General features: G+C 37.0%; 1 protein-coding gene across 2 annotated transcripts in view; it reads left to right on the plus strand.

Moving 5' to 3' along the window:
• Positions 1 to 21,956, plus strand: part of Akap6 (A-kinase anchoring protein 6) — a 321,551-nt gene extending 299,595 nt beyond the window's left edge. For both annotated transcript variants that reach the window (XM_026413799.2, XM_026413806.2), the window contains exons 12-13: positions 13,166 to 16,583; positions 21,563 to 21,956. In XM_026413799.2, coding sequence (XP_026269584.2) covers positions 13,166 to 16,540 — 3,375 coding nt within the window. In that variant the 3' untranslated portion in view covers positions 16,541 to 16,583; positions 21,563 to 21,956. The remainder of the gene's footprint in view (positions 1 to 13,165; positions 16,584 to 21,562) is intronic.
• The last annotated feature ends 2,213 nt before the right edge of the window (positions 21,957 to 24,169 follow it).

The raw sequence follows: 24,169 nt of genomic DNA on the forward strand, positions 1-24,169 counted from the left end.
ATGGGTACACTGTGTAAATAAATGCAAGGTCTGATCAGGCAACATAATAAATGAGTTCCTAAAGTTTATGGAGTCACAGCTCATCAAATACTTTACTAAATAATGAAGGAAAATGATTAATTTGGTGGGGGGGGGGTCTTTAATATTTGAAGAAAAAAAAATAAAGCTTTTGTCAGCTTAATATGGAAACTATCTGAAGGTAAACATAAGGGATTTCTATTTATCCGAGGATCCTTGTGCTCCCTAAGAGCAGCAAAGACATTTATTTACCAGAGAATGTCTTACAGAGAGGCCTTTAAAAAAATATTGTTGGTTGGTAAGAGGTAGAGGTCATCTAGTAGTCTATTTCCCTGATTACTTTCTATTTATTAAGAAGAAGAAGAAGGAAAAAAAAAAAAAACCTTACATAGTACAAAGTATGTTACACTGCACTGAATGCAAGCAAAGCAGAGATATCAGTCATAAGTGCTACCATTGTGAAGTGTCTAGAGTAGTAAATTCAGGTTTGGCCCAGGTAATTAGCTTCACTGGCTGCTCAGTGCCTTGCCTCTCTGCCCTATAAATTCAGCATATTCTCTTAGTTGCCAACTTAAGGACCCATATCCAAAGAGTTTAAAGTTCATCATTATTTTGAGCTAATTTTTATATTACAAAGGGTTTTAAAGGATTAAAGTAGCCATGAACTTCTAATATATTTTTTTTTAATTTACAAAATGAACTTACATTTTGAAATCATTTTTCTTTAGGTTGAGATTTACATTTCTTTGATTTAGAAATCTATGATTTGGGTTACAGTTTGAATTAAGGTCCTGACTAACACCAGTCTCCATGAGAGTCCAGGATCAGAGTTTCTATTCCAGTCGAGATGAAGTTTTAATTTAATGGCATTTTACAATACTTAGTATTTTCCCATGAGATCTCAAAAAGAAAATCCCCCAGGATTCTACATTTTCAATATGTCTAAGGATTCTAGGATAGGAAAAATCTTGTGGAAACCTACTTCAAAAACATTTATTACCTCCTAGCAAAATTCATCCTGAAATTTCAGGCAACCTTCTGAGCATCAGTTGTAGCTTGTAAACTCTCTAGTCATTTTTGTGATGGGAGCAGTGACAGCTCAAGGGAGGTATCCTAGCAATTCTGAGACTCTTTAGTTCCCCTCTGAGTCTAAAAGCAGTTATCTTTATGAGAGGCTATTCAAACAGTGATATAAATCAAATGAAATAAAATAAAGGGTTAAACCATCTCAAGAAAATGAATCATAGCTGACCTGCCTATTAATCAGATAAACTTGGGCGAATCAGATGATAAATGTGAGAAAAGCATAGTGATTGGCATGAGAAAGATCAACAACAACAACAAAAATACCAATCCAGTGCATGCCATTTAGGGTCACTCATAATTTCCTAATCCAAGTTAGTCAACAGTTTATTCTTTTTGTTTTGTCTGAATGATGAGTTGTAATCATAAGACTTAAAATTTGAAAACAACAGCAAAAACCACACCTTGTTTATCTGAGAGGAGTTAACAATTAAAAGCCATAATGATACAATGTTGGTTCTTGATGTATGTAATCCTTGAGAATGAATAGATAGAAAATTCTCTCAGTGAAGAGTAAACCTTCCCCTGTCATCTCCTGAGAATATATTCTAAGACCCCCACACCCCTAGTATCTTTTCCATCTTTACTAAGCAATTTATCACTCAATGAAGTTTGAGGTTTGAAAGCAAAAGTAGCACAAACTTCTTTTTACTTCTTTACAATTTCACAGAAGATTCATTCTTACTGTAAATCTCAGCAACATCACCATCTATTTTTTTTCTTTCCATGTTATATTGAAAACTTTCAGCTTTTCACTTTAAGTATTTTTTAGCTTTCCTTTGGTAAATTCAAATTGTCATCATCACTACTCTTATGCTGTGGGCCATTCTTCAGTAAAATAAGGATTACTTGAACACAGCACTGCCATACCATAGCAGTAGATCTGATAATGGGGATGTCTACTAAGTAATTAGGAGAGTAAGCATATGCAGAATAGATACACTAGACAAATAGATGAATCATGTCCAAGGCAGAAATGTGGCAAAGCAAAGCAAGATTTCATTGCTACTCAGGAAGGTATGCAATTCAAGTCCTATGAATTGTCTTTCTGGAATGTTCCATTTAATACTTTCAGACCACAGTTGACCTTGAGTAACTGAAACCACAGAAAGCAAAACTGCAGTTTAAGGGGAACTCCAGTGGGTACTTTTTAAAGGGCATGGATCCTGGACATGGGTGAGCTCTGTTATTTGATGTGTGCTTTTCAAGCAGACCTTGGCATGTTGACAATACTCTTGTTGTACCTGAGGCTACCTGAGGATTATAACATGAATTTTATGTTCTTACAAAACAGATTGAAAGTTGAGACCTTAATTCTATCTCAAAGAAAAGCCCATGTGTTAGAAAAGTTCACTTGTTTATATGATTCCTCATCTCCTCTTTACTACCAATGTTTTTTAGGTTTTAAAAACTGAAGATATGGGGGCAGGGGTTGTGGCTCAGTGGTAGAGCACTTGCCTAGCACATGTGAGGCACTGGGTTAGATTCTTGGCACCACATAAAAAGTAAATAAAATAAAGTCATTGTGTCCATCTACAACTAAAAATATTTAAAAATAAAAAACCTGTAGGTATTGCCAGGCACGGTGTTACATACCTATAATCCCAATTACCCATAAAGAACTGAGGCAGGAGGATTCAAGGCCAGCCTGGGGCAACTTAACGAGACCATGTCTCAAAATACAATTTTAAAATGTATTTTAAAAGTATTTTTAAATGTATCTCAGTGGTAGTGCTTGCCCAGCATTTGCAAGGCCCTGGGTTCAGTTCCTTATATTGAGGGAAATGTACGTTTTTATTAATGTAAAATCACTGTCATAAAGGAACAAGAAGAGTATACATCTCCCTAAGGCAGAGGTATAAAAACTACATCCAGTGGCACAAAACTCAAATGTTATCTCAATTCCTGACAGTTAGAAAGCAAACACCAAAAAGCTAGAACAAATCTAGAAAACTGAAGCTAGATGTTACCATTAGAGGGGGAAATCATGCAACTGGCATGTAGGTCTGTCATTGTCACCCAGATAGATTTACCATATGGTGGAGAGAAGAAAATACCATTTTATTGCAGTTGGGCTTTTTACAACCTCATTGAGGTTTATTTTTTCTTTTGAACTTTTTTTTTTTTTTATATGTTTCAGTTCTACATAGTACTGTAGAGGTCAGAAAGAGAAGTTCCTTTTGTATAAAAACTTCTTCCTAAATTTTAATAAGAAATTATTTTTATATAACTGAAAATTTAGGAACTTCTTGAAATTCAGGAGGAAAATTCCACAGAATAGTGACTGAGAAAAGGAAACAACAGTTTTCCTAGTTAGGCTGTTCTGAAGATAATAAAAATTTTAGTTGTTTACATATAAAACAATAGTCAAGATAAAATAATTATTTGCCAGTGGAAGTAAATTGTTTTTCTAATAAAGCATTCAGAATTGGAAAAAAACTTTTTCCTACAGCATGTGTTTAAGGAATATGAATAATGTGAACTGGGTACATGTTGCATGCCTGTACCTGTAGTCCCAGCTGCTTGGGAGATTAAGGCAAAGGGATCCCTTGAGCCTAGTGTGGGCAAAAGAGGACCATAGTGAGACCCTAACTCAAAGAAAAAAGAAAAAGAAAAAAAAAAATATATATATATATGTATATATATATATACGCACAGACACACATATACAGGCAGGCCGTGGTGGGGAGAGGAAGGGAGAAAATGACTTATACAACAATTAGCTTAAGAGAAAACTTGGTCATTTGCTGTCACCTAGCTTTAATACCACCAACACCAAAGTTTCTAAGAATTATTTAGAGACTATGAAGTATCTAAATGTCATTAACTTATTGACACTCATTATTTTTATATGTTTATTTTATTTATTTATATGTGGTGCCGAGGATCAAACCCAGGGCCTCACACATGCTAAGCGAGTGCTCTACAGCTGAGCCACAACCCCAGTCCACTTATTATATTACTCAATAGATTGCTTCTTTAAAAAACAACAACAACAACAAACAACAACAACAAAAACAAAACAAAACAAAACAAAAAACACTGTTTCCCTACACACATTTCTGAGAGCAAATGTGTAGGTTTTCTCCATACTGAGCAACTCTCTACTTCTTGCATACCAGCCAGATGTCCTACCATTTAACCCAGTTCTCAAATTATCTAGGTGGAGTCAGTGTCAGATCCCTCAAGGTAAAGGGCTCAGTCTTACAAGACTTCCCCCACCTCAGATGCCAATCTTACCATTCTCTGCTTCTGGCAGGACTTTTAATCCCTACCATTCCTCCTTGGGCTCAATAATTTGCTAAAATGGCTCACAAAGCTTAGGGCAAGGCTTTATTTACATTTACAAATTATTATGAAAAGATACAACACAGGAATCACCAGATGGAGAAGGTGCTCAGGGTGAGGGGATTAAAGTTTTGCCTCCTCAGGTGTACCACCCTTCGAACACTTCTAGGAGTTCAGCAACCTGAAAGCTCATCAAATTTCATTCTTCAAGAATTTTTTGAAGGTTTTTCATATCCATCCCAATCCTTCTCTCTAGAGACCCTGTAAGTGGAGCTGAAAGTTCCAGCCCTCTAATCACTTGGTCTTTCTGGTGGCCAGCCCCAGCCTGTGAGGCTACCTAGGGGCCCTACCTAAATTACCTCATTAGCATAAACTCCGTGTAATCAAAAGTGGCTCTTTGTGAATAACAAAAGACATTCCTATCAGTAAATTCCAAGGGTTTTAAGAGCTCTGTGTAGGAAACTTGGGTAAAGACCAAAGTCCAAATATATTTCTTATTATACCATAGCTTCTTAATCAAAATAGTGCTTCACTAGGGCAGACCCTTCAATGAAACTGAAGTTATAGGAAAGGAAGAAAAAGTGTTTATATTTTGTGTATTCTGCTTTCTTCTGTGAAATTCCTTCCTATAGCCTGAGGATCCCTCTACTTATAGAACATTAAAGCTCTCAGCAACCTGTTTTTTCACAAACAAAATCAAATCAAGAGTATTAAACAGCATTTTTGTGGGGGGTTGATTGTTAAATAAATATAGTTTGAATGGGCTACTGTGCCTGGTGTTGAAGGAAAAGGTATTAGAATAATTGACAGAATGTACTGAAGAGTTTCCAATACATCTGTGACCTTCATGTTTCTATATTTCCATTCTCCTTCCAAGACTGGTGCTAGAGGACAAGAAAGGTGGTAAACAACCTTGGTAGGCACATGCTGCCAGTCTTAATTGCAATTTTGCCATGGGTCCTGGACTCCTTCGGGCTGCTCTCTAATACTTCTATATTCATTTCCTCGTGTGCCAACATCTAGGACCAGCCATCTCTAAGGTTACAAATGATTTTTTTTTTATTCAGTAGTTCTTTAATTCCCACAAATTAATAACTTTAAGTAATTCAGTGGGTTTGGTACATTCACAACATTGTACCCACTGCCAGAGGAGTTCCCGAGAGGGGGAACCTCAGCTCAGGACAAGTGGGATCCTTGGCATAAGGAATGGAAAAGGATTGCAGCATGAGCTACTCAGACACACAGATTTATTGAGGAAAGCAGACACACATTCAAGGGAGAATGCAGGCTTTCTCAAGGGAGAGATGTCTTCTGGGGTGAAGTAAAAAATGTACATCTAAGGGAGAATGCAGACCATCCCCAGATAGAGAGACAGCAACCCCTTTTTTCTGGAGTGTTAATGATTATAGAAGGACAATAGCCAGGGGCTGGACTAGAGGAGTCAGCACAGAGTTACTCCAGTTTCTCCAGCACTTACACATTGCCTATGTGTTACTTTTTGCTGGCAAGGGCGTGGGTCAAGGAAGCAGGTCTTTTTGCTCAGCAATGCTTGTTTTGCATGCCAACAGTTCGTGGGTGCTTCTCTTTTAAGACTCAGTCTGTCTTTTTCTGTTTCTCCAAACTCCTATCTCACTACCACCTGGAAAATATTGTCAATATCCCAAAAGGAAACCACATACCTATTAAGCAGTCACTTCCCATTCCTCCTGACAGCCCCTTGCAACCACCTATCTTCATTCTGTCCCTGTGGATTTATCTTTTCTGTTTATTTTCTGAAATTAACTATTTCAGATTATTTACCAGATCTGGTTATAAATGCAATCAGGCAATACAGTTAACCCTTCATATCCATCCATAGGATCCACTTCTATAGAGTCAACCAACCATCCATAAGAAATATTTGAAAGAGCCAGGCACAGTGGCATAAATCTGTAATCCCAGAGGCTTAGAGCCCGAGGTATGAGGATCTTGAGTTCAAAGCCAGCCTCAGCAACTTAGCAAGGCCCTAGGAACTCAGGGAGACCCTGTCTCTAAATAAAATTAAAATGTATTTTATTTTTTCTAAATAAAATACAAAAAAGGGCTAAAAATGTGACTCAGTGGTTGAGTGCCCCTGGATTCAATCCCCAGTGCCAAAAACAAACAAACAAAAAAATTGAAAAAAATTACATCTGTACTGAACATGGGCAGATTTTTTTCCTTGTAATTATTTCCTAAATAACACAATGTAACAATGATATGTATTAGGTATTACTTAAAGTATTAGAATATTTAAAAAGTTTTCTGAAGTATATATAGATCAGTTATATAAAAATATTGTACCATTTTATGTAAGAAACCACTGGTTTTGTTATCTTGAGGATGTGGATATCCTGGAACAAATATTCCATGGACACTGAGGGATGACTGTGTATGATGTTGTGTCTTTCACTGAGCAAGTTTTCAAGGCTCTTAGAATTTATAACCCAGCTCTTTAAATTTTATAACTGAGAGATAGCACCAGCTTAAAAGTCAGATATCCCTCAGCGCAGCACAGTTTAACTTCAGGAGCTTTCCTCAGCTCTCTTCAACAATTCATGAGACCCTGGGCAAGTCTTCCTTCAGTTCACTTAGTAAAAAAAATTTTGACAACCTGCTTTATCTCAGGCACTGTTTTAGGTACTAGGGTTATAAGGGAGATAAGACAAAAGCCCCTGCCCCTGTGAAGTTTATTTATGGAAAGAAAACCCCTGCTTTCCATCATTGAACTCCCTTTGTCCCTAGTCCCTACTGAGAAGAAAGACAATTTTTACCATTAGAACAACATCTAATGGATTTTTCATTTTCAACTATTTCAGAATTATCTACGTAGTCAAGACTAGGAAATATGTCCATGTCAGTACTCATTTTAGTAAGATTTGTGAGATGACTTTGGATTTTACTTGTCTGTTTTGAGTTTCTGATCAGCTTTGTTATTGAAAAAGAGCATTCACTAGAACAGTTTTTGATCATTAGTGTGAGATAGACTTTCAAAGCATTTTCTGAGCTGAGACAAGTTACTTTAACATTATTGTCAATCTGATAGATAGTGAGCAGTATTTGATTGCTCTAATGTGTCAGTTGTGATAGAATTTCACAGACAATAGACCTGCCTTTTTAAAAAAAAGATTATTTTCAGGAAATAGAAAGTCCTTGAGCTATGGGCCTTAACTGAGAGTTGGGCTGGTGCCTTTCTGGCTTGGTTATTCCTGTTGGATAAACCAATTAGGGCATGCAAGACAAAAGCAGACCCCACCCCCAAGTATAGCACAGTGTGTGTAAAGGACCTAGTTAATAGTTATTTTATTGAATCCCATGCATGTGGTTGTACCAAAGAGATTAGTCAACTAAACCACATGTCTTGATACAAAAACTGTTATGATTTTTAACCATTCAACCATGCTATCTTCCTCTCAGTTCAACACAGGAAATATAGGATATTTCAACACAGGATAGCTGTGAGTCATTATGCCCCTACTGTGTGCCAGGCCCACCCTATGGGATTTTATATTTCCTTATTTAAAGCTCCTAATAGTCTGTAAAATAGACACACTGTGCTGAAATTAGGTTTATATCAGTTCATTAACTTGTCCACAGTTAACATGGGGTAAGGGAACTCAGAATTCAAACCCAGATTTGTTTTAGTTTCTACATCCAAACCCAAAGTGGCTGATAAAGAGTGAACATTTTGCTTTTTTTCCCCTTCAGTATTTTTCTTGCTAACTCTGAGTCCATTCTCTGCTCAATAAGAGACAGAATATGACACATTCAGGATTCTTTTAAAAGCTGTCTTTCTGAGGACTAGCTGTTTATGATTGTTGTTTGTGATTTTGTTTGGTAAAATCCAATTTAGGAAACTAATTATGCATCCAATGCTCAGACACTTTAGGTATAGGTTTGGGGTAGGGGCTAAAAAGAATATTGCAGAATTAATTAAAAAAAAGCAGAGTAAATACATGAATTTGGGAATTTTTCTCATTTAGATTGATTTCCTCAATCTGATCTTTATATGATTTTCTCCATTGTGCATCAAATCTCCATGTATTCTGCTTTTCACCATAGAGTAAGCAAGTATATCTTTATTAGTTATAGTTAATTTTGCTTTTTTTTCATATTCCTCTTTTCTACAGATAAATACCCCCTACCAGATTTTGATGTACTGCTCATTAAATCCTGTGTTATGGCTTAGATAAGAGGTGTCCCCCAAAAGTTTGTGCATAAGACAATGCAAGAAAGTTTAGAGGTAAAATGATTGGATTATGGCAGCTTTAACCTAATCAGTATGGTGATCCATTGATGTGAACTAATGGGATGGTGTTAATTCACATCAACAGTGGGGAGGGCTAGAGGTCTTGGGTCCCTGGGGTGTGCCTTTGGGGGTTATGATTTGTCCCTGGTGAGTGGAGTTCTTTGCTTTCTGATGATTATGTCCTCTGCTGCTTCCCTCTGCCACGCCCTTTGGTCATGATGTTCTGCCCCACTTTTAGCCTAGAGCAAGGAGTCAGCCATCTATGGACTGGGACCTCTGACACTGTGAGACCTAGATAAACTTTCCTTCATCTTTGTTGTTTTTGTCAGGCCTTTTGGTCACAGCAGTGAAAAAGCTGAACAAAATATCCTGAATCTGGAATAAATGGGACAATACAAATCACAAGACCTCCTAAAGATTTTGCCTACTCCCAGTACCAGAAGTTTTACTAAAATATTCAGTTCAGCCTAATCTTCTTGAGATTTTTTTTTAGGAAAAACCTTTCAAGAGGCACTACTTTTTAAAGGAAATCCAAGACATCCAGAGGTTGCTGTATCAGATCTGTTGGTTGTTGTTTTATAGAATGTCAGGTTTCTTCATTCCCACTCTGTAGGTTATGTGTTTCTTATTATAAACACCAACCCTTAAACCTAAAATTTTAAAAAATTCTTGAAAACGCAATCCTTGAATATATAACTCAATAAAAGCCATAAAGCTATAGAGGATGCCAATTCAGATGTATATCACTTACTTCAATTGGAATCTTGGTTCTTTCATCATCATCATCATTGTTATAATTTCTCTAGCCACTTTTAGTTCCTTTCTTGATATACATTGTATTTCTAGAAATAACCTGCTTTCAAGAATAAAAATAATAAATAGCACCAATTAATTTTATTTATTTCTTGAACATATCTGCAGAATTGTGTGTGTGTGTGTGTGTGATTATTTATATAATACTCTGGTTTTAAACAAAATTCTGTACCCAAAGCAAGTTTATAAATGACAGATCCTTGCATGAATTAATTTAGAGTTTATAATTTATTATTCATGATATTATTAATAATATTAATGATTATTATTCCCAGTAATTCCTCTATTATTTTTCTTAATAGAGTATAGAACTCTAAAAATAGAGTTCTATACTATCATTTCAAAGTTACCATAAGTAGTATATGTATTGCTCAATTTGAGTTGCACAATTAATTCCAGTGGAATTTCATTTACTAATCACCTTCTTTTGACTTCATTCAGATATTCAGATTTTTAATCCAACTCCATTTGGACTCATCACTTTATCACAGACAGTATCATTAGTACCTTTTTTTTAAAAGTACCAAGCAAGAGCTAGGCATGGGGACTCATACCTCTTTACCAGGTTCTTGGGAAGCTGAGGCAGGAAGATTGCAAGTTTGAGGCCAGCCTCAGCAACTTAGCAAGACCATGTCTAAAATTAAAAATAAAATAAGACGGGCGGGGACTGTAGCTCAGTGATAAGTGTCTCTGGGATAAATCCCTAGTACTGCAAAAAAAAAAAAAAAAAAAAAAAAAGAAGAAGAATAAAAAAAAGTTCTAAGCATTTTGTCTAGGGAAACAACAATGAAGCAGATGCTTACTTAGTTTGAGCATTATTGTCTGTATTGGGCTATCATCAAAGACAGCATTTGACCAAATAATTTCCTATCATCCCATCAGTTACATCTCTGTATATGCATTTGTTTTTCTAAAGGCAACTTTCTTAGCTATATAAATATCCCAGTGTCCTTCCTCTTGGAAATTTTTCCCACTTTCTTACCCCAGGGCTATGTTTTATGGTTTAGATTAAATCCTGAGGAAATGGAGATTTTACTAAAAAATGCTGACAGAATTTAATACAAAACAAGAAGGGAGTGAGAGAGAGCAGAGTAAGTAGCACTTCTTTAATATGGAAAAAATTCAAAGTCTAATATGACTCATTTCCTAATGGATCCTGTCACATATTCCCTGGAATTGACTTACCAAAAAATGTTAGAAATCACAAGAAATTAAGAGGTTTATAGGACAAGAGAGTTAAGGGGAAAAAATTACATTATATGCAAATTTTCACTCCAGCTATTTTATTGAGCAAAAGATTTGTTCCTTCAGGTGCTGCTATAAGTTTTGTACTTTCTTAGGCTTGAATTTCTAAAGCCATAAAGGCAGCATTTGAACGTGACTGTGTCATGGAACACCAGTCTGAGTTGCAGGCAACACTTAGGTTCTACATCCGGATGGCATGATCCCTGTATATCTACATGAGCCCTAAGATTTGGGACCCTCATGAAAATCTTTGCTGCTAAACTTTAAAGTCAACTGAGAGTTACAAAGAGAGCTCCTTTGAAAGACTAGTTCAATTATTTATTAGCTCTATCAGAGTACAGTGTCAGCTAAGGTATTTGAAATTAATATACTATTTGATTAGACTGATTGATTGTTCCTACAACTGAAGATTTTAACATTCATTAGCCATGCAAACTGGTCATTAGTACTTCCCTTTATCATCAAGCAAAGAATAAACAGGAATTCTAATAAAAATTTATCACAGTGAATGTACTTTACATGTAAGTGACTATGATGACTGCCAGTGTACTAGATTAACTGCTGTAACACTGGCAGCAGGAAACATTTCTGTTCGAAATTTTTAAAATATCCCTTATAATGTTTACTTTGTAACTGGACTCCTTTAAATTTAAGCGTGTGCTATACAGACAATCTCCTACATATCCAGTATAATAAAGTGCTAATAGGTATTTATACTTAATGTGTTTGTGTGGTATCCTCCAACAGTTTCAGGAAGGGTTAAGGGCTTAGGAAAATTCTGCTAATGTGCTGCAGGTGAAGCTTTCTTCCCACTAACTGAGGAATAAAAGCATCGTGGCCTATTTTTTAATCAGACAGTTAAAATAATTCTGACTGGTAATGCAAAAATGCTGGTCTGTTACAGGCATGACACCTCTCTCTATTATGCATGAATTCTTTGTGGTTTTAATAACAAATTGGAAGGAATGGTAAGAAGCAGAGAATGAGGAGGCAGGGAGAACCCTTTATGACTTGACTCAAGGCCAGTCTAGAGCAATTCTGCATTCTCCATTTATTAAGAATTTTAGCTACCTAATGTTGACTGACTCCACAATCGTTAGCTCACTTAACACTCATTTAAAAGATAGATGATCCTATGTCCATTTTACAGGGAATGAGATGTGCTCATAAAGGTTAAGTAACTTGCCCAAAATCACACTGCTGGTAAGCAGCAAAATTAGCCCTTCAACTAGTCTGATAGTTCTAGAGCCAAGCTCATTTGCCTGGCTACCCAGCATGAGCAGAGACTAAAGTGCTAAGTTCATTTTGTGTTTTGTTCTGTGGGTGAGCCTATCAGGGCCTGTAGTACACATCTATCACCCTTCTTGGCTCTAGCATATCCAGAGAGCTGGATAGCAAGTAAAGATGGTGAAGGAATCTGATCAAGATCCAGGAGCCGGTCCAGCTACTGTATCCCAGAATGCATCAAGTTCTACCTAAGAAGGGGCAAAAAACCAAGAAGTTCAAGGGAAGATCAAAATTTATCCCAAATGGGGTGACAGAGAGCAGGGTAAGGAGATCTGTCTGGGCTTCTGCATCCTTGGGAGTCAAGAAAGTCTTCAGAGGGTTATTATTCTGGGGCTGAAAATGGGCAGGAAGGGGAAAGTCTTGCCTATAAGAAATAGAGGTCAGGACTGACCATAGTGAGATCAGAACAAGGACAGAAGTGGAATCTCCGCCATAAAGACAGACTGAAGAAAGAGAGACTGAGAAAACTGTGATCAAGGAACTTCCCTAAGAACACTTAGGGTTCACGGAAACATGTGAGGAAACCAGTTATTGTTGTTCACCTTGGGTCTGATTGGGAGCAGTGCCAAGTTCTAAAGAGGCATATAGCCCTGAAAGGGAAGGAAGGGAAAGGGATGGACAGTCAAAAGCCTCAGGTCCATAAATGGACCTCTATGGTGGCTATAACTAGCTCTGTAGGCAAAAACCACGTCAAGTGGAGAACCCAGAAATAGAGGTAAAGGGAATTTGCCATGTGTGACTGCAGGTATCCCACTATGGGCTTGGAAACTAAAATAATATGAGGGTGAATGTACCTGAGCAGATATCATAGACTGTGCTCTTTTTACTTTCATCTACCTGACAGTTTTATCTTCACTTAATCCAAGATTTAAAATGTAGAAGAATCAATAGGAAATGATTAATTCCATAAATTACAATTTGACTCTAATAATCTTAACATTTTAATATATGTTATTGCCTTCAGTGACAAATTACTATTGATAGAAAAACCTATTTCAGTAATTTGGGGATGTTATTCCAGAGAGAAGCAGAGGTGATAGTTTTGCTATCTTTCAAATCCATGCTTCAGGCAGTTTTTTGACTCTTCCAAGAGATTTCAAATGGGTAAAATCTTCCTATTTATATTCCTTAATTCTTCTTTTTTCTTCCTCTCTTCCTACACAGGAGACTTTGAATGTGATTGATCCTGGCTTGATGGACCTAAACGGAATGAGTGAAGATGCTTTGGAATGGGATGAAACAGATATAAGCAACAAGTTAATTAGTTTAAATGAAGAATCAAATGACCTTGATCATGAACCCCAATCTGTCATGCCTTCATCGAAGCTTGAAGAGACAAGTAGTGAGGACCCTGGTTATGAGGAGGAGGCAGGAGACCATGGGGGATCTCAGTATGCCTCAAATATCACTGCACCCCCCAGCCCACACATTTACCAAGTATATAGCCTCCACAATGTTGAACTCTATGATGACAGCCACATACCATTTCTAAAAAACAATCCAAAGTTTACTGGCATGACACAGCCTAGTATTTTAACTAAGAGTCTCAGTAAAGACTCTTCATTTTCATCTACCAAATCTTTGCCAGATCTTTTAGGTAGTTCCAACTTGATGAAGCCCTGCCCATGCCACAGTGGAGACATGAGCCAGAATTCTGGCAGTGAGAGTGGAATCGTCAGTGAAGGAGACACTGAAGTGACTACCAACTCTGAAATGTACTTGCTCAATGTGGGAGATAGGTCCCCAAGTAACCCTGAAACCGAACATCTGGACACACAAGTGGGAGACGCAGTTAACATGTTAAAGCAAAAATTTAAAGATGAGGAGGAATGCAATAAGCTCCCAAATAGCTCTCACTCATCCGTTTCACCAGTGAGTTGTGTAAATGGAAAAGTTGGAGACTTAAACAGTGTTACCAAACATACCCCTGATTGTTTGGGAGAAGAATTACAAGGAAAACATGATGTGTTTACATTTTATGATTACTCGTACCTCCAAGGCTCAAAACTCAAATTACCAATGATAATGAAACAGTCACAAAGTGAAAAGGCACATGTGGAGGATCCCCTTCTTCGTGGTTTTTATTTTGATAAAAAATCCTGCAAATCTAAACATCAAGCTTCAGAGTTGCAACCAGATGCACCTCCCCATGAAAGGATTTTGGCAAGTGCACCCCATGAAATGGGTCGCAATTCATATAAAAGTGGCGATATAGAGAAGACATTTACTGGCATTCAGAATGCCAAACAGCTCTCCCTTTTATCTCGTAGTTCATCTATTGAGTCCCTTTCTCCAGGGGGTGATTTATTTGGATTGGGCATCTTTAAAAATGGTAGTGACAGCCTCCAGAGAAGCACTTCTTTAGAAAGTTGGTTGACATCCTATAAAAGCAATGAAGATCTTTTTAGCTGTCACAGCTCTGGGGACCTAAGTGTGAGCAGTGGCTCAGTTGGTGAACTAAGTAAAAGGACATTAGATCTCCTGAATCGTTTGGAGAATATTCAGAGTCCCTCAGAGCAAAAGATAAAACGAAGCGTTTCTGATATCACTCTCCAGAGCAGTTCCCAAAAGATGTCCTTTGCTGGCCAGATGTCATTAGACATAGCATCTTCTATCAATGAAGACTCAGCGGCATCTCTTACAGAACTTAGTAGCAGTGATGAAGTCTCTCTTTGCTCAGAGGATATTGTGTTACACAAGAACAAGATCCCGGAATCAAATGCATCCTTCAGGAAGCGCCTGAATCATTCTGTGGCTGATGAAAGTGACGTGAATGTCAGCATGATCGTTAATGTTTCTTGTACCTCTGCTTGCACTGACGATGAAGATGACAGTGATCTCCTCTCCAGCTCTACACTCACCTTGACTGAAGAAGAACTGTGCATCAAAGATGAAGATGATGACTCCAGTATTGCCACAGATGATGAAATTTATGAAGAATGCAACCTGATGTCAGGGCTGGATTATATAAAGAATGAATTGCAGACCTGGATTAGGCCAAAATTTTCCTTGACAAAAGATAAGAAACGGTGCCATCTCAGTGATGATATAAAGGGCAGTAAAGATGTAAGCAGTGGTAAAACAACTAATCCCTCTGATACCCTAAACATTGAGGCCCTTCTAAATGGCTCCATAAAATGTCTCCATGAAAATAATGGAAATGCTAAGAATTCATCTCATACACATGAGTTAGGGACAAAGGGTGAAAATAAGAAAAATATTTTCAAAGTTAGTAAAGATCCGTATGTGGCTGACATGGAAAATGGCAATATTGAAAGTACTCCAGAAAGGCAAAAGGATGAAGTGAATGGGATTTTAAAGGAACCAGAAAATCTTGGTTCAGATGGTAAAAAGTCTTCAGAAAGTGAGCACTGTAAGTGTAAAGCATTTGTGGATGGTTCAGAGGATTCAGATATTGGTAGAAAGGAATTTGTTCCCCCAAACGGCAGACACCCTCCAAAGAAATGTCCAAATCGCCACCATTTTGAAAATCAAGCTGCTGATTGCATTCCCCTTGAGAAGTCTTGCCCAGAACTGGCTTCAGAAACCAGAGTTAACGACAGACAAGACTGTGATGTACTGGAATCTTCATCTAATGATGCACCAAGTGAGGCTGGAAAATCTGCTAGTTGTTGCCTAGCACTTGAACAAAATGAAACAGAGGAAAATGCCTCTATCAGCGACAACACTTCCTGTTGCCACTGTGAGCCAGATGTTTTCCATCAGAAAGATGCTGAAGATTGTTCAGTACATGACTTTGTTAAGGAAATCATTGACATGGCTTCCACTGCCCTAAAAAGTAAATCTCAACCTGAAAACGAGGAGGCTGCTCCCACTTCATTAACTCAAATCAAGGAGAAGGTGTTAGAACATTCTCACCGGCCCATCCAGCTGAGAAAAGGGGACTTTTATTCCTACTTGTCTCTTTCATCTCATGACAGTGATTGTGGGGAGGTCACCAATTACGTAGAAGAGAAGAGCAACACTCCATTGCCACTAGATGCTATCGACTCTGGCTTAGATGACAAAGAGGACATCGAATGCTTCTTTGAGGCCTGTGTTGAGGATGACCCTGAAGGGGAGGAGCCCTATTTCTCTAGTCCTTCTCCGAATGAATCTGCAGTTCCCAGTGAAGCTGCGGTGCCAATACAAACAACAGCAAGCTGTTCTGAGTTCAGTGATGTTTTTCCCTCCGTGGCTGATGCAGACACAGTGGCTTCTTCAAGTCTTCCCCTGCAGAAAGGAGCCGACTCTGGAAAGGAAGTATGTGATTTTCCCCAAACATCCACTGGCTATGCAGAAAGCTCAGTGATTAGTCCTTCAAGTCTAGGTGGTGAAAAGGAGAGTTCAGGAAAACCAGGTGAGTCCGGAATGCCAGAACGTGATGCTGCTTCAGCCAAATCTAAAGTTCAAGACCTGTCCTTGAAGGTGAATAAGCCCAAAGACAAGACTGCATTGCATCCCAGCCCCAAGGCCCTAACCTGCAGAGAAAATCTTCTAAACTTTCATGAAGAACGACATACAAATATGCATAGATAGAATGTAGTGCCCTCCCCAAGCATGAAAATCATCTCATAGAAAGGTATGTATCAGTCCTCGTTCCATTTATATGTTTAAAATATGAGTGGGCAACAACAAATCATAAAAGAAGAAAAGGCTAGTCAGAATGACCAATCATGGCAGATATTTATCTGAATGAGGAAATTAGGGAGAAGGAATAATTCTAACAATGAAAGTAACTGAAGAAAAAGGAGGAGAATAGTGAAGATTTGACATTTTTAGTGACATTATCTTTATTCCATCTTTCTGGCAAGGAAAATACAAAATTTGAGGAAGTAGCTGAGCAGTTTAGGATCTCAAAAAAAGTTATCCAAATTTCAGTTATACCCTATCATCAAAATGTATCACCCCCAACTTGGACTCCCCGTTCACAGCTGCTGCTTCCCTCCAGTGCCTGAACTTAGGCAGTGAGCAGGCTAAGGGCTGAAGCTCCTACCTGGGGCCTCCCTCTTATGCTTCCCTCTAATGGAGCTATCATCACATTTGCTTCCCTAGTAGAAGGCTGTGCTGTCATGGCCGTGTCTGCGAATTCAAACAGGAGGGGACGTTGATGTTAAAGAAGAGGCTCTTATTTATCCACACACAGATTGAGAATAGGCACAGAAAGCAAATGCAGGGAGAATACGTGACAAGTTAATGGCATCTTGATAAAAACAGAATTTTTTAATTTTGCCTGAAGGTGACAGGCTGATTTCCATCAAATTTTTAAAGAAAGTCATTCCACTCTTCATATTTAATAAGACAGCTATTGATTGATAATTCTGAGATGATGATGTATCTCTAAAAGTGACACAAAGATTCTGTTATTTCCCATTTCAAAGCCCCAATGATGAATATGCTTTCTCAATCAAGTTTAAAGAAGAAAATTTTCAAATGTGAGAGTCATATTTCACCAAAGTATGAGGTGCCTAATGCCATCTCCACCCCCTACTCCAGAAGCCTAATGCTGTAACCTAAACTCGTGCTATAGGAAATGAATTACAGAAGCAATCTACCCTAATTTGTTAACTTATTCAAATAACAGTTATTATACTTAACTATGCTAAAGATTATCTTTTTTGTGGCAGATTGTTTATTTTTTGATGAGCCTAATTACTGATTTTCTAAAAGTAATTTACATTTATTACAAATACATCTTTTAAAATGTGACAGATAAATGTTGTTCCCATAATGTATTATGAAAAAAGTTACTATTTAAAAACACATTATTTAATTTGAAAGATGAATGGCAAACATCATTATTTTTTTTTCCTGCAACACCTGTGCCCTAAGCTCATTAAAATGTGTGATTCTGTGTAGAGCTGCTAGAAATGGGGAGAGAGGGGGGAATCTATACCATATATATACCCTAAAAATAAACTCAATATGCAAAACTGAAGAAAAGCATCCTACTTACTAATATAGCTCAACTAATTTTCTGTATTTCAGACTCTATTTACAATTGGCTGCAAGCGAGAACAAAAATAGGGGAGAGAAATGTATTTTCTGCAAGTCGTGTCCACCCTATAATCACATTCTCTATCCGTATGCAGTAAAACTGACCATTAAGGGAGAGTAACTGCAATTCTATAAGCGGCTTCAAAACAAGTTCTATTAAAACCGATTGTACTGTGGGTTCTGCCAACCTTGCAGAAGGGTTGGTAGAGCCTGGCTGATTTTGTTTGCTAAATGGGGATAAAGGCTTGAAAGCAATACCACTCTGAGCATGACATCATGTGACTGTGACCCTTGAGTCACCAGTCATGCTGAGATCCGGAGCAAGAGAAACTCTGGCACTGGAGAAGCCTCTGGGACACTCTCTCCCTTTTCAATCCTCTGGGAGTTTCTTCTCTGCCTTACATAGACATAGAATTGAAACGAAATGTAAATGATGAGCTGCTCCATCTCTAGGCTTGAGGAAAGTGAATATGTTGATGGATCTGTGTAGTCCTCACACATACGAAGCAGGAACAGATATCTGCCAGTCTGCCTACCTGCCAGTCAGCAACATTTTGTTGAGCCCCTCACAATGGCCCTATCTTGGACACAAGCAGAAGCAGCCAAATTTTACTTCTGCAGAACTTACATCGCCCCCAAGTGACTTGTTATCAATCTAGAGCAATTTGAATAGCTCAGTTTACTGGTCCTATTCAGGTGTTGGTGTTTTTAGTTCATGTGGACAAAACATCTGGAGGCCCGAATTTTTCCCATCATTAGCATTAGGTACTTGGATGTCAATATTCATATGTTGTTAAAGTGCTGTCAACCAGGACACATTATTTAATCTGAAAATACTGACCAGCTTTCAGAATTTAATGTGAGGAATACATAATGAAGATATTTGAGAAATATGAGGTTTCATAACTATAGGAGCTTATTTCTTGTTATTGTTCTTTCTGTAAGATTCAAAAAAGCAAGAGAAAAAACTCTGTTTTTTAAAGCCATTTGAAAATCACCACTTTGGGTACTCTTTCTTTCTAGACTCTAAAATTAACTAAATTCAATTTGCTGGGTTTTTCTCCCCAGGTATAAATTTTGATTTAAAGTAAAAAAAAATAAATTCTGATGAAATGATCAGAAATAAATGGTTATAATTCCATCCAGAAGAGATATAACTTAGAATATAGTCTGTAACAGAAACACAATTTTTTTTCCAAAAATCTTTGAAAAGGTTTTTATTTACTGTGTTCTAATTAAAAACCCACTGAAACCGTTTGAGAAGCTTTAACGTGATCTAACAGTGTGCATTTGCACTGATTTCCAGGCACACTGCTGTGCTTTTCACTATTTTCATTTATGTGTCATGTTTCTATAAAAATAGAGAGGTCAGTTACAGCAAATCACATCAAAGGCAAGGTAACTGGATAGATCCAGCTCTTTCTGCCTAATTTGGAGGAAAGCACATAATGTATGTCTAGAGTGCCTCCTAGGACCTGCCTAAGAGATGTACTTTGCACTAATCTTTTTGCTGTATTCTGACAGTTATTTCTTCATAATCCTCATCATAAGCCTCTGATCTTTGATGAATGGTTTAACCCTAAACTTCAGGCTGGATAAACCCTGTGGTATAAAAATTTAACTCATCGCATGCAGCCAGTATGTACTTTTTTTTCTTTTTGGTTTGTTCTGGTGGTTTAGGAATTTTGTATGTGTACATCTGTGTATGCCTGTGTGTTTTTGTGCACGCATGTGTTTTGAAGATGGGGCAGGGAGCTGTATTTACTTACAATACGTATATTCCTTTAGCACTTTTAGTTTTATTGTCTTTTCTACTTTATTGGTCTGTAAATGTGATAGTTGGTAGCTTATAGATTTTAGATTTTAGGAAATTATTTGTAGTTATGCATACTCAGCTTATATATACAGTTAAAAATGCTGTTGCTCAGTTTTTAAAAACTGAGAAAGCTGTAAGAGCAAACATTCCTAATGTACACAGCACAGATTCTCATTCTTTTAATTGGGTTGACGCTAAGTGTTTGATATTTCCCAAAGCTGGCCAAGCAGTTTAAGAAACTGTCTTTGGGGATTGTGTATTACTTTTTCACTAGACAATATAGGTATAATCTTATCAGATTTACCTTTAAAATCGCTTTAATAAATCAAGGTTCTGCTGGATATGATTTTCAATTACCTAGAACTTCTGAATAACTAGCCTTGCCATGGTAAATAACAAAGATTTTATTTGACATAGCCTTTCTCTCTCTCTCTCTCTCTCTCTCTCTCTCTCTCTCTCTCTCTCTCTCTCTCTCTCTCTCTCATACACACACACACACACACACACACACACACACACCAGATTTGTGCCTTAGCCAGTTTGGTCTGACTGCTTCCAAGTAGGCCAACTTGAAAGAATTGATTATCCAGAAAGAATTTAAATGCCAGCTTTTAGTAAGACCAGATTTGCCTCACCTAAGGATTCCCTACTCAGTAGCCAATTTCAGATGAGTCATGTCCTCAGCGTTTGAACAATGTACTGTGCTTTCTTGAGTTACTGATTATTTTACTGCACCAAATCCTGTCCCATCTGTTCCTGTCTGTTTGTCTTCCCCTGTTCCTGTTAACTTTTTATCTGTCCCCAACTTCCTGTGGCTTCAGCCAAACCACTTTTTTTGTTAAAAGTTTTTCTGGCTCTCATAAAAGTTGCAAGATATTAGAAAATAGAAGGCAAGAACAAGACAGAGAATGAGCATGTTAGTTTTAGAGGGGCAGTAAACAACTAATATCAGACTTTAGAACTTAGTTTAAACTCAGACAAGCAAAAGCCTGCTTTATTTTAGAGCTGGTCCAAGGACCTAAAGTAGACCTAAAGTAACTGCATCCTGTTACCACCTAAACCTGGAATTTCGATGTTCCTCACATTTGATCTGTTCCAATCTGTTAGAACAAATTTGCATCAGCCATCAGATGTACAAAAATAATTGAATCGGTTTCATTTCTACAATGCTGTTAGTATCTTAAATTAAATGCGTTATATTTGAGTTAGAAATCCTAATTTTAGCCTTTTATAGACAAGAGGCTAAAACATTTAGGATTATCACAATGTTATAAATATTTCACCTCTATATAATATTGACATTGTTCAATATCACACATAAAGTCACTGAAGGAAGGGTTAAACCCGAGAGCCCATGCTCTCAGTCTCCAAATCATTGGTAATACTTTGCTGAATCACTTAGTAACTGCTGCCTCACATTTTCATACAGATTTGAAGCAATCATGAGTATTTAAAACTGAGTTCACCTGCAAAAGAGTGGATGATCCAGAGAAAAGGTCAAACTTGAGTTTTCTTTTCTTTGAAATCATGTCATTTTTCAAAAACAAATGCATTTCTCACATCTATATCAAAGTGGTTTTTTTTTTATAAGTAATGTGAACCTTGGGCTATTAAAAATCATTATTTTATTTCAGAGCATTATCGGGTAGTCCCCAAATGGCAACCTTCAGTGATTCCTCAAAGGGCTTTGTTTTGCAAATGAAAAACATTTCTGAAACCTTCTCTTGTCACTTTCTTCTTTCTTGTAGATAGTCTGGCTGCAACTCAGGGCTGGCCTCATCCTCCCGCCTTGGGCTGATCTCTGGTTCCATCATGTTGTCACTGCCTTTTGTCACATTGACTTTCCCAAGATGAATCTTTCTTCTGAATGCAGTTTGTCCACATGAGCCTTGTGATCTGGATGTGTGCACTGGTTCTCTTTAGGTGATCGTCTTTGAAGTTCAGCAAAGCTGCTTGTTCTCCCATGGATTCCTGTCCCAAGCTACCTCTACCAACCCTCTCTCTCCAGTGAGACTTTTCTGTTTGCCTCCTTCCCTCTCTATCCACTCTTTGAAGTTCTGCAGTTCACCAAATTGATGGTCCATTAAATTCACCGTCTGGAATGACATCCCTGCCAGTACTTGACCAATTTCATGTTTCAATCTGGATTTTTTTTTTAATGATATGATGCCTATGTTTATTGAAAGAGGTTTACCCAAAACATCAACATTTGATTTGATTGTAGCATAGAGAAGAAACATTGGTCAAAATTAAGTAATTTTCAAAATTAAGTAATTTTTAAAAGCACCATTATATTTATTTCATTTTAATAATAATCTATGCAGCACTTCAAGACACAGCTATAGCAGTGTTGTATATTACAAACTGGTGATACTCTACTATTCAATTATGTACAACATTTTTGTTTTTTATGCTTCTTGAGGTGGTAATGAGAAAAAAAATGTTTTTTTAAAAAAGTGTGCCTTGCTGTATTTCTTATACCATTTATTAAAAAGCTGCTTTCATGGTAAAATTACGTTAGTTTGAAAGGAGGAAATAGCAAGGTTAAGATGTGTGAATAATTTCTGTATATATGTATAACCAAGTACAAACATTGATGTATAATGACAGTATAAAATGCTTTCATGTTTGTGATGTCTAGTGATGTGGAAAATATAAGCCTTAAATCCATTAGATTGCATGGTAATTAAAATTGGCATAATAAAAATAGTTTATTGGGGGAAAAGGAAAATTAGTGATCTCTTCTACCTGTGTTCTTTACCAAATTGTTTCATCTGGTTCTGAAAAATATAACATGTAGCAGCTTCCAAAATATCCAGATTGCATAGAAGGCATAAAATTACTTGAATTACAGACTAGACATGAAACCTACACAATTTTCAAAATCTTTCTGGCCACTATAAAGATCTTGAAACAAAAAATGATGAAAGGCCACTTCCCCTAAACCAATAAAAATGTATACTAATTTTATTTCCACATATCATTAATGGTTTAATGTTGGATTTCAGGATATCTTGTATGTCTAATTTATTTTAAATAATTCTTTCAAGTGGATTTGATAGAAAGATGGCAGAAAAGTATAGAAAATTTGACTATTATTTTTATTTAAACTATAGATTTCAGGTATATTTATTTTGTGTAAAAGAAATCAGCAGAGAAGTATTCCATTTGGTCTTTACTAATGCTTGTTAAATGCAGTTTTTAATTTATTTAATAATTCCTACTAAAGTGCCTGACACACAGTAGGTATTCAATAAAATTTTCTTAAATTGGAATATCAAATTAGGAAACATGGATGACATATCGCTTCATTTTGAGAGAACTACATTAAAACATGTACACAACTAGAAAAAGATATAATGCAATATAAAATCACACAATATATAATCAATTTATATCATATTTCAAAAAGGGAAAAATGTTATGGGTTCATGTAGTCACAGAAATGACAATCATTCATTTAACACATAATCCATTAATACCTTTTATCTGCAAGGCACTATTCTAGATTCAGGGAATGCAACTATGAACAAACAGACTAGGCCCTGCCCTGAGGAAGCTTACCTAGGGTAGAGACAAAGTGAACATCCAGACAACATTCAGTAGTTGTCCTGGAGGTGAGGAAGAGAGCAAATAGTGAAAGAGGCACAAGTGAAGACGTAGCAATGAGGGACACAGAGGAAGAAACAGGATAAAGAGAGAGCAGAAAGACAAGAAAATAGTGGAGCTTTATTGCAAGGATAATAGAAGAAAAGGCCTATTGGGAGGATTTAATGAAGGGTCTTCTAAAAAGTTAAATTGGAGCTTTAGTGTGAAGTATGCTAGGAGGTAAGGAAACCTTGTAGATTCTTTGGATTTCACCTGATTTTATTTATAATCAGAACTTTATTAGCACTGCACCAAGAACACTACTTATTTGTAATTCTCCCACTTCAATAAATATTTGTATTTTATGTCCACTTTTAATCTTTTCCATACATAATTCTGAGTGAATCATTGTAGGCTTTTGAATAGGTAGTCTTTTGTTCCAAAGGGTGTTAGGCAGACATCTAGTTGCTATATTCAAAAGGATTACAGAGGAAAGAGATTAGAGATGATTGTCTAGTTAGGAGGCAGCTATAGTAAATAAGCTAGATTTGAGACATGATAGAGTACACAGGGATAGTGGCCTGGGATGTAGAGAAAGAACAAATCCTAGAGTCTTTGAAATACCTACGAGTATTTTGGACCTCTGTTGGAATATGGTATTATTTTACATTCTGAGAAAACCTAAATTTTTCCTGGGTAGTAACTAATGTCAAGTCTGCATCTATTGATAAAACCTTCAAAGAATGAATTGACCATGGTGTTCTATT

The sequence above is a fragment of the Urocitellus parryii genome, chromosome 6 (assembly GCF_045843805.1).
Source record: "Urocitellus parryii isolate mUroPar1 chromosome 6, mUroPar1.hap1, whole genome shotgun sequence".
In the NCBI taxonomy this organism is placed as follows: Eukaryota; Metazoa; Chordata; class Mammalia; order Rodentia; family Sciuridae; genus Urocitellus; species Urocitellus parryii.